Source organism: Mauremys reevesii, linkage group 8, assembly GCF_016161935.1.
Source record: "Mauremys reevesii isolate NIE-2019 linkage group 8, ASM1616193v1, whole genome shotgun sequence".
Lineage (NCBI taxonomy): Eukaryota > Metazoa > Chordata > Testudines > Geoemydidae > Mauremys > Mauremys reevesii.
In genome coordinates this window covers 55,888,183-55,901,970 of record NC_052630.1, presented here as the reverse complement: position 1 = coordinate 55,901,970, position 13,788 = coordinate 55,888,183, and the positions used below count along the sequence as shown (strand labels likewise).

Below are 13,788 nucleotides of genomic sequence, written 5' to 3'. Positions count from 1 at the left end.
ATTAAGTTGTGTGGGGTTTTTTTTTTAAGCAGTTTTTGAGACAAGGAGCTGAAAATTGTTAATTTACTATTTCTGTGTTTTTGGACTTGAGTGGATTAGGCTCACATTTCATGTTTGCATGCAGTGGGTTATCTTTTATACTTTTTCATATGTCAATTGGGAGGGCAGATAGTAGCTTTTTATTCCCTCACTGACAAGTCTAATAACTAGGAGCATTTCTTCACACTCTCACAAAGGATACGTGAAAAACCAGTTGTTAGTCCCTTGGGTAAATAGACCTAATCATACAGCACTGGTAGCCGTGTGCATTTTTTGCAAGTGGAATGTAACAATGCTGTTCTTAATTTGGAGTCCTGACATAGACCAAACAGCCCTATTTGTCAATCAGGACATGTTCTTATAAATTTAAGACATACAGATGTTTAAACCTATGTAGTTTGTGTGCCAAATTTTGACCTTGATACATCTCTTTATCCACTGGTCTCAATTGAATTGGAAGGGGGTATAACTCAGGACAGCTTTTGGCCCAAAGCCTTAACCCATCTCTAGATAGATCTAGATAACTAACCTGTATTCCCTCATTTTTCAGAGTGTTTCCTGCTCTTCAGGATGTAGACTATTACTTTTGTTTTAGTGAGTAATGTTCCCTTTCTGTCTGTCTTGAAGGTAGCTTTATCAGAATTACCTGATTATTGGCTTTCTCCACAATTTTAGCTAGTGATCTCTTAATTTTGAATTTGCTTCTACTTCACAGGTTGTTAATCAGTTTTTCAGGATAGTTGTACAGAGCACGATATTCAAAATGAGAGCTATACCCCGGCTCTGTTACCTGAACTCAGGAAGAATAGAAGGTGGTGATCGGAGCAAGGTTTTCAAAGAACGATAGGTCCTCAATTGAAAAACAACCCATACTTTTTCTTCCCCACCCCATGTGTCTGGATAAACAGTCACACTAATCTGTCACAGCACATACTCATAAATGATATTGAATATGTTCCACTGCCTATATTCATTTGCTGCACGTTTGCTTCTGTTATGCTGCTCATTAGATTTCTACTCTCAAATTAGAATTAGATAGTATAATACAGCAACCAGTGGAACTGAGGTAGACATGTTCCATCACTAATTGTTCCCTCATACTACATGTCTTATAGGAAGTCAACACCTTGTACAACATTTATTTTAAGTATTTTTTGGTCTTTATAAAGCTTTATTTTCCTAATTCTATTAGTAATTCTCATAACTTGCCAAAAAACCTGGGTCTCTGTTCATAATTAAAATTTGTATATATGTTTTTATTTCTTTACATGTGTCATTCTGGTAGTGGTTTAAAAATAAAACTGTTTGGTGAAAAGCTTTGAATTTACTAGCCTAAGTACAAAACATACTTTCCTGCCTTTTCCTCTGTTGATTACTAAGAAAAAAGCTAGCACTTTATGTGCTTGTCAAAAAAGCCAGGAGCAAATAGAATTTTTGAAAAGCTATTTTAAAAAGAAACTTAAAAATCAAGTCTTACAACAAAATATTTCACCAGTCTCTGGTATCACTCTTATTTCAGTTTCTGACTCTCCAACTTTAGTTGCTTTTTATTTTGACAGTTACCAAACTCTGAACTAGGGCCTTAAGGCTTGATTTTGCTCACATTGAAGTCAGCTACAAAATTTGCATTGACTTCAGTGGGACCATAAACAGGTATTTTATTCAGCACACCTGAATTGGACTATACTGACGTTATTTCTGACTGACTGACTGAAGTACGTAGTGTTAGAGTAAAACTGTTTTGCTAGAGCAATGGAGAGTAATCCTTCTCCTCACCCCTGAAATGGCCATCATTTTCAAAAACTACTCCAAACTTGTCATGTTTTCTTTTGTTACACGTAGTCATTTGGTTGTATTTTATTTTATATTCTGACTGAGTTCTTTTCGCATCTTCACTGATTCTGTGACCTTGGACAAATCACAAAGGGTAAAATTTTCAAAGCATCTAGGTCCAGTTTTCAAAAGTGGCTTAGGAGTGTCTATCCCTTTGATTTTTTTTTCAGTGAGGCTTAGGCTCCTACGTCACTTAAGTGCTTTTTAAAATGTTATCCTTAACCTTTGAACTTCCTTGTCTCCTTTCTGTAAAATGGAGCTTATTTTCACATTTTTGTAAAACAAGCAAGTCTTCCACCCAGACTGTTTTTGCATTAACGTTGGATGATAGATCAGTTCTTTAATGGAGGAAAGAGACTGCTCGATTCACAGTGTAGATCATCTCCACTGCAGAAATGCAATCTACTGTGCATTTGTTGCAGGAAACACAAGATGGACCTCAAGTGTTCAAATTGAGCATTTATTTCAGAAATGCCATTAAATACTCCAAAACTATTGTTTCTCTGGGGTGGGGAGAAGGGGCATTGTACTGTATGGCCTGGCTGCTAGTATGTTTTATGTGGTTTAACGGTTGTCAGTCACTGACCATGAAGAGGAAGCTGCTGCTGTGTTATCTTGAGTTTGAGTTTAGCCAGATAGATGATACATAGATTTTCATAAGTTTACTACAATTCTGCTTCCTTTCAACAGGTTACAATGATTTAATTAAACTGTACTGTACTCTCTTTACCTTCTGGTTTTGTTCTTACAGGAACATGCCTACCCAGCTGATGAACTCATGCCTTTAACTTGCCGTGGACGGGTTCGGGGTCAGGAACCAAGTCGTGGGGATGTAGACGATGCCTTGGGAAAGTTAGTATTTGAAGCAGTGATTATCTTTTATGAACATGCAAATCTTAACAGATTTTTGCTGCTAATACTTCAGCTGATGCACACTCAAAACCCTTGTTTGATTTTCTAGATCGGGGTAGGCAAACTACGGCCTGTGGGCCGGATCCAGCCCATCAGGGCTTTGGATCTGGCCTGCAGGATTGCCAGCCCCGTGGCGCAGCGGGGCTAAGGCAGGCTCCCTGCCTGCCCTGGCCCCACGCCACTCCTGGAAGCGTCTGGCACTGTGTCCCTGCAGCCCCTGGGAGGAGGGGGGTGGGCAGAGGGCTCCAGGCGCTGCCATCACCTGCAGGCACTGCCCCTCACAGCTCCCATTGGCCGGGAACGGTGAACCGTGGCCAATGGGAGCTTCAGAGGAGGTACCCGCAGGTGAGGGCAGCACGCAGAGCCCTCTGCCCCCCCTCCCCACCCTCACACACAGGGGCCGCAGGCATGTGGTTCTGGCTGCTTCCGGGAGCAGTGTGCGGCCAGGGCATGCAGGGAGCCTGCCTTAGCCCCACTACGCATCGCTGCCACCCTGGAGCCGCTCAAAGTAAGCGACGCCGGGTTGGAGCCTGCACCCCAACCCCCTGCCCTGAGCCCCCTGCCACATCCCGCATCCCTCCTGCATCCCAGCTCCCTGTCCTGAGCCCCCTGTCACATCCCAGCTCCCTGTCCTGAGCCCCCTGCCACATCCCAGCTCCCTGCTCTGAGCCCCCTGTTGCATCCCCTGCACCCTAACTCCTTGCCCTGAACCCCTTCCTGCACATCGCACCCCCTCCCACACCCCATATTCCTTCCTGCACCCTTGCCCCAGCCCTACATTCATGGCCCTGCATGCAATTTCTCCACCCAGATGTGGCTCTCAGAACAAAAGTTTGTCCACCCCTGTTCTAGATGCACACAAATGCAGAATTGTGTCATATTATAAATGAGAGAAGTGGTGGGAACAAAACATAGTTTAGTAATTTCTATAGCCACTTTTCCTCTCTTCCCATGAGGTTAACTGATATGTAGTTATTCCTTTATCAAGAAAAATGGAATTGACCTCATCAAGTGAGATAAGAGTTTAGAATAATTTTGTATAGTACAATTTTTTTTCTTAGCGAAATCATCAATACATCAGTGCACACTTAAGGCCGCCAGTGAATTCAATGGCTGAAACGGGTGTGGCTGGGTTCATTATCAGCTCTTCAGAACAAGAGACTACTGGCCATTGTGCTAGTTTAATAAGCCACATTTTAAATGACAGAAAGCTTTCAAAGGTAACTAAAAACAAGAAGTCAAAATGACTCTTACCATCATAAGTGTAAACTATTCATTAGCTCCAATTCTGGTCAGTAGGAGTTGCTAATGTCTATTCAAAGAAGAATGGTCAGTATTTACACCTTTCTGTTTAAATATCCATCATTTAAAACTAGCATATTTTTTATCAACTGGCAATCTGTGATGATTGCGTCACATTATTTCTAAGATTTTTGGGTTAAAAATAACATCATAACATAATATCTACCAAAACCATACCGAATTTTAATTATATATCTGGTTTAAATGTTATTTCATAGGTTTTCACTGACACTGATTGATACCTTGGACACTCTTGTGGTAGGTTTGATCTGTTTTGCAATGTTTAATTGACGAATAAACTGTTTATCTACCTCTAGTCAGATTTCCAGGTTAGAATTCTGTTCTTTTGAAATAATGGTGAAGTGTTAAGTAAGGAAACTCAGTTAAGTCTCTTATTCCATCAAAAGGCAGCTACTCTGTTGTAAAGACCTGTAAACAATGGATACAATTGACAGTGATGTTACTTGGAATTTTTTTTTAAATATTAAAATACTTCCTTGGCCTTGTAGTTGATCCAAATGAATGCCCATTGTGTTGCTGTTACTTTTTTTTTTTAACTTACAACAGTAATATGCATTTGCTTCCCCTGCTAATGTAAGGGCTTTTCTACACTTAAAATGCTGCAGCAGCACAGCTGCATCGCTGTAGCACTTCAGTGTAGACACTACCTGTGCCAATGGGAAGGGTTTTGCTGTCAGTGTAGGTCAGGGGTGGCCAAACTTTTTGGCCCGAGGGCCACATCTGGGTATGGAAATTGTATGGCAGGCCATGAATGCTCACAAAATTGGGGGTTGGGATGCGGGAGAGGGTGAGGGCTCCGGCTCGGAGTGTGGGCTCGGGGGTGGGGCAGGGATGCAGAAGGGTGCTCTTGGCTGGGACTGAGGGGTTCAGAGGGCAGGAGGGGGATCAGGGATGGAGCAGGGGGGTTGGGGCACGGGAGGGGGTCAGTGGTGCAGGCTCCGGGGGGCACTTACCTCAAGCAGCTCCCAGAACCAGCAGCATGTCCCCCCTCCGGCTCCTATGTGGAGGCAGCAGACAGCTGCCCCGTTGCTTGGGGTAGGTGGAGCCCCCTGGCTGCCCCTATGTTTAGGAGCTGGAGAGGGGCAAGCCGCTGCTTCCAGGAGTTGTGCGGAGCAGGGCAAGTCCCCAACTCTGCTCCCCAGCGGGAGCTCGAGGGCTGGATTAAAATGTCTGGAGGGCCAGATGCGGCCCCTGGGCTGTAGTTTGCCTACCCCTGGTGTAGGTACTCTGCCTCCCTGCGAGGTGCTGTTTACACAGAGGGTTAGTTAGGTCCATTTAACTCTTGCTCGGTGGGGTGGATATTTCACACCCCTGAGTGATGTAGTTATACTGAGCTAAATTTCTAGTGTAGACCAGGCCCAAGTTAATCTGTTGACTTCCGGGACTTTTACTGCTGGGGGAATTCTATGCCAAAAAATTAAAAATTTTACACACAATTGTGATTATTTTTTGTCAAAATAACACAATATAATCATGCCAGTTTCAGTTATTTTGAGAATTAATTTCAAAATACTTATTAGCAACTATGTCTGTAACAATACAGACGACAAAAAGGATTCCCTCAGGAGTAAAGAGGAGTGAGTAAAGAAACCCCTACAAACCCCCAGTTCCTGTTTCTCTTCCCCTCCCCCCTCACAGAGCCCAGCCACAGGGCCCCCCAGCCCAGATAGTTGCACCCCCTCCCACCCAAAGCCCAGCTGCGGGGCACCCCTGGCCTACACACCCACGCTCGCTTTCCAGAGCTCAGCTTCGGGGTGCCCCACAGCCCAGACACCCGCACCCGCAGGGGCCTCTCTGGCCCAGACACCTGTGCCCCCTTCTCTTAGAACTTAGCCGGGAGAGCCCCCAGGCCAGAAACCTGCCTCACCCCCAAGAGCCCAACCGTGGGGTGCCTCCCCAGATCAGACACCCGCACCCCCTCCCTACCCTATAGACCAGCCGTGCTCACTCCCCACCCCAGAGCCCAGGGATCCAGAGGGAGAAAGAGGGTCCTTCCTTCAGGCATGCCAGGAACTGCAGCTGTGGGAAACTCTCCAGTTCCAATTCCTCCCTCCAGTAGTGTCTTCTATTTGTGAGCTGGGCTCTGCCAGGTCCAATGGCCCCTAGTGGCCACCAGGAGCTCTGCAGCACCAGTTCTGAAGGAAAAAAGTCCTTTGGTCTGACCCCAGTATGGCTGTTCTTATGTTTCTTAGGCAAAATTTACAGTATAGTACTTGTACTAGGTGAATTTAAAAATATTTATTTTGTTGTTTACCATGCAAATACCTGTAATCAAAAATAAAGTGAGCACTGTACACTTTGGATTTTATGTTGTAATTGAAATCAATATATTTTAAAATGTTGAAAACATCCAAAAATATTTAAATAAATGATATTCTATTATTGTTTAACAGTGCAGTAAAAACTATTACTTTTTTAATTGCATGATTAATCACGATTAATTTTTTAAATCGCTTGACTGTTCTATATTCAGACTTTATAGCAGGCATGAGCTTGAACTGTGGAGTTCAGTTCCAGATTTCGAGGAATAGAATATGTGGGTGCAGGCGGTAGAAAACACTGACTATAATGTACTATAGTGAAAGAAAGGCACAAAACTGGGTAATCGTCACACACATTTTCAGTGAATTATTCCCTGTTGAAAACTACTTTGTCATTCACGTATGTCACTATAGCAAACCAGACTAACACTGATACCTGTTCACATAATGTATCAGAATATGATATGGTCAGGCAGAAAAGCAATTTGAGCCATTTTGAGTATTTCCTGCTTTTTAACATAATGAACTTTATATCATACTTGAATGTCTGACTACACTAGCACTTTTTGAAGTAGATCATTTTTACAGCATCAGAACCTAAAATGACTAAAGTTATTTTTGTTTTCCAGGTGTTAAATAAAACCAAAGAGTTTGAAGATGCTGTAAAAAATGTGATAAAAGATGTTAATTTAGATAATGACATAGTTGTATCAGTGTTTGAAACTAACATAAGAGTCCTTGGGTAAGTAACTAGTTTTCTTCATTTTCAGTGCACTTAAGATGTGATCTCAAGCTTATGTCCTGTCAAACATTTCCTTCCACCTCAGCTGATGTTGAGAATGGTGGTTCCCCTGGATCAACAGAATTTAACTTCTGTTGTAGGAAGGAACTTATATAATAGATGTCAAATTCAGTTGGCTGACACCAGCAGGAGAGCTATTTTCAATACCAATTGAAAAAAGTGCCAGGATAGCAGTGGCTGACAACCTCATTTTCCTAGTGTAGACATGGCCTCAAAGCTAAGATTATGTTGTCAGACATTTGATATACACAATGTCAAATTTCTCTAGTTTATAAAATTCGACTTGTACAATCTCATGGGTTCTAGTTATTTATGTTTTGAGTCAAAAAGGAGTGTGCAGTATATTAGGTCTGTGGCTAAGGGATAATTCTGAAAGGTGATAATCACTCTTGAGGATGAAAAAGACAGACAACATCTATTTGTGTTTTTAAAACAAAAATCATCAAGGTGCTGACAGGTTTCTTCAAAGAAGCTTGTTTATAGATATTAAACAAGTATGCTCCTCAGAATTCAGATATCTTTACTACATTTTCAGAAAGTTTTCACATAGAAGTAAATGATAATCAGTATTTGATTACTAGGGGCTTATATAAACATCATAACTTTATTTAGCTCATGATAACCTTTAAGATACTGGCCTCTACCCCATCCATGTGCAGGATTAATCATCTAGTTCTCTTCAATAATCTACTACTTCAATGTGTTTTATATGTATTCAGTGAAATGCTATAGGGAACAATTTATTGTTAATGATCTGCTCATCACCACAGCTTCCATTGATTTCAGTTGGAATTGTATGTGCTCAGCACTTCTGAAACATACATCACAATTGTTTATACAGTGCTTGTCACAAATGATAGAAATTATTGCACTGCTGTGCCCTACTGATGTGAAATACACGTGGATATCTTTTCTTGTGTTTAGAGGTCTTTTAGGTGGGCACTCAGTGGCAATTATGCTGAAAGAAAAAGGTGAATACATGCAGTGGTACAGTGGTGAACTTCTGCACATGGCAAAACAACTGGGCTACAAACTTTTACCTGCTTTTAACACTACTAGTGGTCTCCCGTATCCAAGAGTAAGTGTTTTATAATTCAGATCACCCCACATGATAGGCAAAACTGTTAATATTTCAGCAAGTTATTTAGTAGAAAGGGAGAGAACCTTATTTGTGACAGATTATGCATTAATTTTCTTTGTATCTAGGATCAGAAAATAGTTCAGTTGTGAGTTAAAAAGAGGCTGAATGTCCTTGCTAACTAGGCTGTGGAGGCATTTGGCACAGAAATTATTTAAACTTTTTTATAAGCCCTTTTTTATTAGTGTCAGTTGTGGGTGTAAACATTTATCACAGATACTTATATTTTGCATATATCTAATTATTCAGATCAATTAATATTTTGTGACCAGTGCTAACTAATTTCTTTAATTTTGTTTTGGGCTGTCTAAGCTTGTTGCTTTTCCAGGTTTGCTGACAATGACCCAGAATGCATCATTCTGACTCATTAGAGATGGCAGAAATCTCATGAAACCCCTGTCTACTAGTATCTTGCACCTCTAGGCATGACTCAATAATCTGGAACAACAATGGCTTTTCAGTGTTACTTAAAATGTATTGATGTGCCTTCTACAGCCTGGTTAATTGGGAGTGTTCAGCATGCGCATTTGGATTCAACTCAAAATTCACCTAACTTTCAGTTTGCCTATTTAAAAAAAAAAAAAAAGTCTCCAGGTTTTTTTGTTTTGCGAAGGTTATTGCTGGGGTATAATTTGGAATTTTTCTTTATATTTGTAACTTTTCATTACATGAAGCTAAAGCATCGCACACTCTTAGCTTATTGGTTAATTATAATGTATCAGACAGAGCAGGGACTCGAACCTGAGTGTTCCACATCCTAGGCGAGTAGCCCTTACCACTGGGTTGTTGAATATATTGGATTCTCTCTCATTTTTCACAAATAATTTTGAAAGGTCTCTGTTTTGACCTGATGCAGAACAAGAAAAATTTTTTAAATCTTGAACTTTTTTTTTTTTGGTAGGATGAGAAACGGTTTCCATGCAGTTCTACTTCTAAGTGACATAGGCACTTCTGAAAATTTTACCCAACATACCTTTTTGTGGCTGCAGAGTTAAGAGTAGTTGTAGTGTCAGCTGAGACTAGATTAAGATTTTTGTTTTTTAATTAGAACAAATAAAGAACAGATAAAGTACAGTATCTAAGTTCTTATCTCTTTCCCATCATTGACATATATATATATTTGCAGCTAGTAAAAGATACAATCTCTACTTTCTTTTAGGTTAATTTAAAATTTGGTTTAAGAAGTCCAGAAGCTCGAACAGGAACAGAGACTGATACCTGTACAGCTTGTGCAGGTACCTTGATACTTGAGTTTGCTGCTCTAAGCCGATTCACAGGAACATCAATATTTGAGGTTTGCTTTCTATGGTCTCTTATTTATTGGGGTTAGGTTTTGAACTGCATGCTATTACATTATTGTAATTTTAATTCAAATCCATGGGTAAAGAGTGAAAGAATTTCTGATTAGTTGTATTTGTGACTGGTAATGGATTTTGCATCTTTTAGCTTTACTGTGCACAAGGATAAGTTGTGTTTTCAGAAATATACTAATATGGCATATCTAATTAAGTACTATTTTAATTTTTTTATTCAAAAAGTTCTAGAAGGTGATTTACAGTAAAAGTAGTAATATCAATACAAAACTAAGTAAACTTAATATATTGAAGAATCAGGTTAATAGACTCTTTCCGAGGTGCTTGGATAGAAAGGTTCTATTGATTTGTTTGACTAACATTGAAGAAGAGAATTGAGGCACATGGTATTTAAAGTGCATTTCTGTTCTGAAAAAAATCTACTACGAATAGCGAAGTGAACTTTGTTTTTTTTTTTTTCAAGGCAAAAGTTTGTTTTGTTCTCTCTCCCCCCCCCCACCCAAAAAAAAAAAAAAAAAAAAAAAGTTTTTTGCCAGCCCAGTATATATAAATAGGCCCTGACTCTGAGCTTTGTCTTTCCTTCTTCTTCCCCTTCATTTGCTAAAAATTCTGCAGACCAGATTAGGCCCTCAGTGACATCTGTGGTCTCCAAGTTATGCCCTAGTGATGTGTGCAACCCCCATTCTCTTTACTGGGGTTGTACAGATGTACTCATTGCCATGCAACACAGTTTTTTTGGTTTGTTTTTTTAACTTCATAAGGGGAAGTATAAGCCAATTTCTCTTAACTGTACTGGCTGTGCAAGGCTAATCGGAGTAAAAATGCAGGTACGATTCTGAATACATAGTTAACTTGAATAACAAGGTGCTAGTTTCACACTGCTACTTTTAAGAGTGGAACTGTTTTTGAAATGCATTTTCTTGTTCTGCTTCATTGAAAAGCAAAAAAGATATTAAAGTGAAAAAGTAAAACTAAGGGGTCTAACTTCTTTAAATAAGGCTTGTAACTTTACAGCAGTGTAAGTGTGGTGACTGCAATTTATTCACTAAAGATGTAATAATTTTCAAAAGTCTCTAAGTAACTATTCCCATTGGAAAGTCAAAAATATCTGACACATACTAATAGGGCTTTGTCAAATCCGAGTGCTGGACTAGAGATCTGAGACAGATTCTCTCCTTTGATGTAGTGTGTAAACAAATTAAACAGGCTCGACCAAGATTTATTCTGGGTTCAGCTGTAAAATATTTTTCATTCTTAATTTGATTAACCAAATATTTCAGAGTTAATTCCTGGAGCACACTGCTAGCTTTCTGTTTAGATTATTGTATCTGAATACATCTTAAATTATTCATGGTTTACTCCCTTTTAATACCAATCTATTCCCATTATGTAACATATTGCAATACAAACTGCCCAAGCATTTGGTTTGAAGCCTTTAGAATCAGAGACTTTTTGCATATTTTCAACAGCCTTCTGACTCTCACTGCTGTCTGCCGCTCTCTCTTCTTGTTTGTAGAAGGGAGTCACCATCCAAGAGACTCTTAAGTCAGCAGTGCCCTGTTTCAGCCAAGTGAGCAACCAACTCAGATTCACAGTAGTCTGTATGAAGAGTGCTGTATACATAGCTGTATTGTCTTCCGTTTGTAATGTTAAAGATAGAAATCCTCCATTGAGAGAGATGGGGTTGGATTTTTAAAAAACACTCAGTGTTGGCCTAACTCTGCTCTCATTAAAGTCAATGAGAACAGTTAGGCCAACACTGAGTACTTTTGATTATCTCACCCTTAAAACCTAGCATTCCAGGCTGGTTGTCTGTATCCTTTTTTGGCTTAGGTTGTCACCCCAGTTCATGCCTCCCTTTGTGTATTTACAGGGGGCTACTGCACATACTTAGCCTAACTGTTGGATAGAGCTACTGTGCCACCTAGAAACATCTGAAAAGATGTATGTGGCAGTGGGGATGGGGTAGGCATAATTTAGAAGGCAATCTGACTATATCCCATTGGATTAGAAGAAATTAGTTGTTGCACTATTTCATTGGAGGGCCTTGAAATGTTATATAAGGTTTTCGTTTTTAATTTTTGAAGGATTTTTTAATGGTTATAAACAAAAAGGGTCTTTATACCTATTTTGTCTGTTGGAAACAGAGGCACAGACAAGTTATGTGACTTGCCCAAAGCTATATAGTGTGTAGGTAACCGTTACAGATAGAATACAAATACTTTTAATTAGCAACAAAATGACTGGTTAAATGGAATAAGTGCTGCTTTTCAAGAGAATTCAATGCATTATTGAGCTTCGTAGTTCTACCTTTTCGACGTTCAATCTAAATATGAATCTATATATCTCTATATCTATATCTATACTACTTCAGAGCTCCATTATTTTAGTGGACAAAACCCCCAAAAGCTTGTATACCAGCACCTGATGCTTTTTCTTGCCTCCTGCATTGCCCTGTAATTACACTTAAATTAAAAATTTTTGTTGGTTGCAGGAATATGCACGGAAGGCGCTTGATTTTCTTTGGGAAAAAAGACAACGCAACAGTAATTTAGTGGGAGTTACTATTAATATACATACTGGAGACTGGGTCCGCAAAGGTATGTGGCTTTGACTCTAAGACCCATGATCACATGCAGCTCTTGGGAGTTTAAATTATTTTAAAATACCGTTAGGAAGGCAAGTGGACTTTCAGATCTGAAGAAACCAGGTATAATGAAGCCTAGTCTTTCTCTGCAAGAATATCTTGCCTGAGAACTCAGTTTTTGTTTCAAGGAAAACATTCCCTAATTCCCAGGATGCTGAGAGATTTCTTAGTGCCAAATTTTCAAAGAATCTACTTTAAGTGCACAGTAAAGTACAAATAAGAGTGTAATTGTGTATTCAGGGCAATAAAAATATTTTCGTACAAGAAAATTAAACACTTGACTTAATAGCATGCCTGAGCATACTCTTTTATGTTCAAATATACTAGAACACATTTTCAAAAAAGCAGGAAAATACTGCACACTACTCAGTGCAGCCCTTCATTAATCTACCTGCTCCTTTATTTGCACCATCAGTTGTCCTGAACATCCCCTCTTTTCTTTCATTCAAACAATAGCCATTGAAATGAAATTGAAAATTAGCAGTTGAAAACTTTTATCCATGTAACTATTTAAATTTAAAAATACAGTACTTTTGTATCTTGTGCTATTTCTAGATAGTGGAGTTGGAGCAGGAATAGACTCGTATTATGAATATTTATTAAAAGCCTATGTCTTGCTTGGAGATGACCGTTTCCTGGAAAGATTTAACACAGTAAGTTGATTTAACTTTTTGCTCAAGTATTTTCCCCATTTAAGAATAATTTTTAGTGTTGTCTGTTAGCTGTTAGATTCCTGCTTTGTACTTCATGGACTTTGCAAGGTTTTTCAGAATCTTGCAATGTCCATACTGCTCATTCTTTCTGTTATGTGTTGTAGCCAAACTTGAATTGACTACCGTACCCACGTATGTTCCTCTTCCCTGCCCAACAAGGTTGGAGACCTCCTATGTAGCTGTGGGACTGAAGGAGCTCCTATATATCTTTCCTTGTTTGCGTCCCACACCAGTATAACCATATCTTTCTAACCATGGAGGGCTGTATTGACACTTACTTTGGAGCTCAACAATGCTACTTTTACACTGTTGTACAGAAAACCCTATTAATGTAAGGCCTCTCTTATCGCAAAGTAAGCTGAAAGCTCCTGCTGGCTCTCAGAGCAACAGACAGAACCTGAAAATCAAATTCTGGGTTTCATCTATCGGAGCAGAGCCATGAGTACAGAGACACTAAGCCAGCCCAATGCTTGTATGAATATAACCTGCAAAAACGTGCCTTTGTTCATAGGTTTATTAGATTCATAAGACTGCTAAGTTTTCTGAAAATTATGAACTTTTTTCACTAGAATAATCATGGAATCATAGAATATCAGGGTTGGAAGGGACCTCAGGAGATCATCTAGTCCCCAGACTGATTTTTACCCCAGTTCCTTAAATGGCCCCCTCAAGGATTGAACTCACAACCCTGGGTTTAGCAGGCCAATGCTCAAACCACTGAGCTATGATACAGAACGGTGATGCACAAATGAAATGAATTTTCTTGATTCTTGCAAGCAATATAAAAGTCAGACAAATAATTTATAT

At 39.6% G+C, this 13,788-nt stretch overlaps 1 protein-coding gene across 6 annotated transcripts in view; it reads left to right on the top strand.

Moving 5' to 3' along the window:
• Positions 1 to 13,788, top strand: part of EDEM3 (ER degradation enhancing alpha-mannosidase like protein 3) — a 71,599-nt gene that overhangs the window by 5,877 nt on the left and 51,934 nt on the right. For all 6 annotated transcript variants that reach the window (XR_005583668.1, XM_039484648.1, XM_039484649.1 and 3 more), the window contains exons 3-9: positions 2,624 to 2,724; positions 4,305 to 4,344; positions 6,998 to 7,110; positions 8,095 to 8,248; positions 9,468 to 9,602; positions 12,116 to 12,221; positions 12,824 to 12,921. Coding sequence is in view for 5 of the 6 variants with exons in the window: in XM_039484648.1 (XP_039340582.1) it covers positions 2,624 to 2,724; positions 4,305 to 4,344; positions 6,998 to 7,110; positions 8,095 to 8,248; positions 9,468 to 9,602; positions 12,116 to 12,221; positions 12,824 to 12,921 (747 nt within the window). In the remaining variant the exon portion in view is untranslated. The remainder of the gene's footprint in view (positions 1 to 2,623; positions 2,725 to 4,304; positions 4,345 to 6,997; positions 7,111 to 8,094; positions 8,249 to 9,467; positions 9,603 to 12,115; positions 12,222 to 12,823; positions 12,922 to 13,788) is intronic.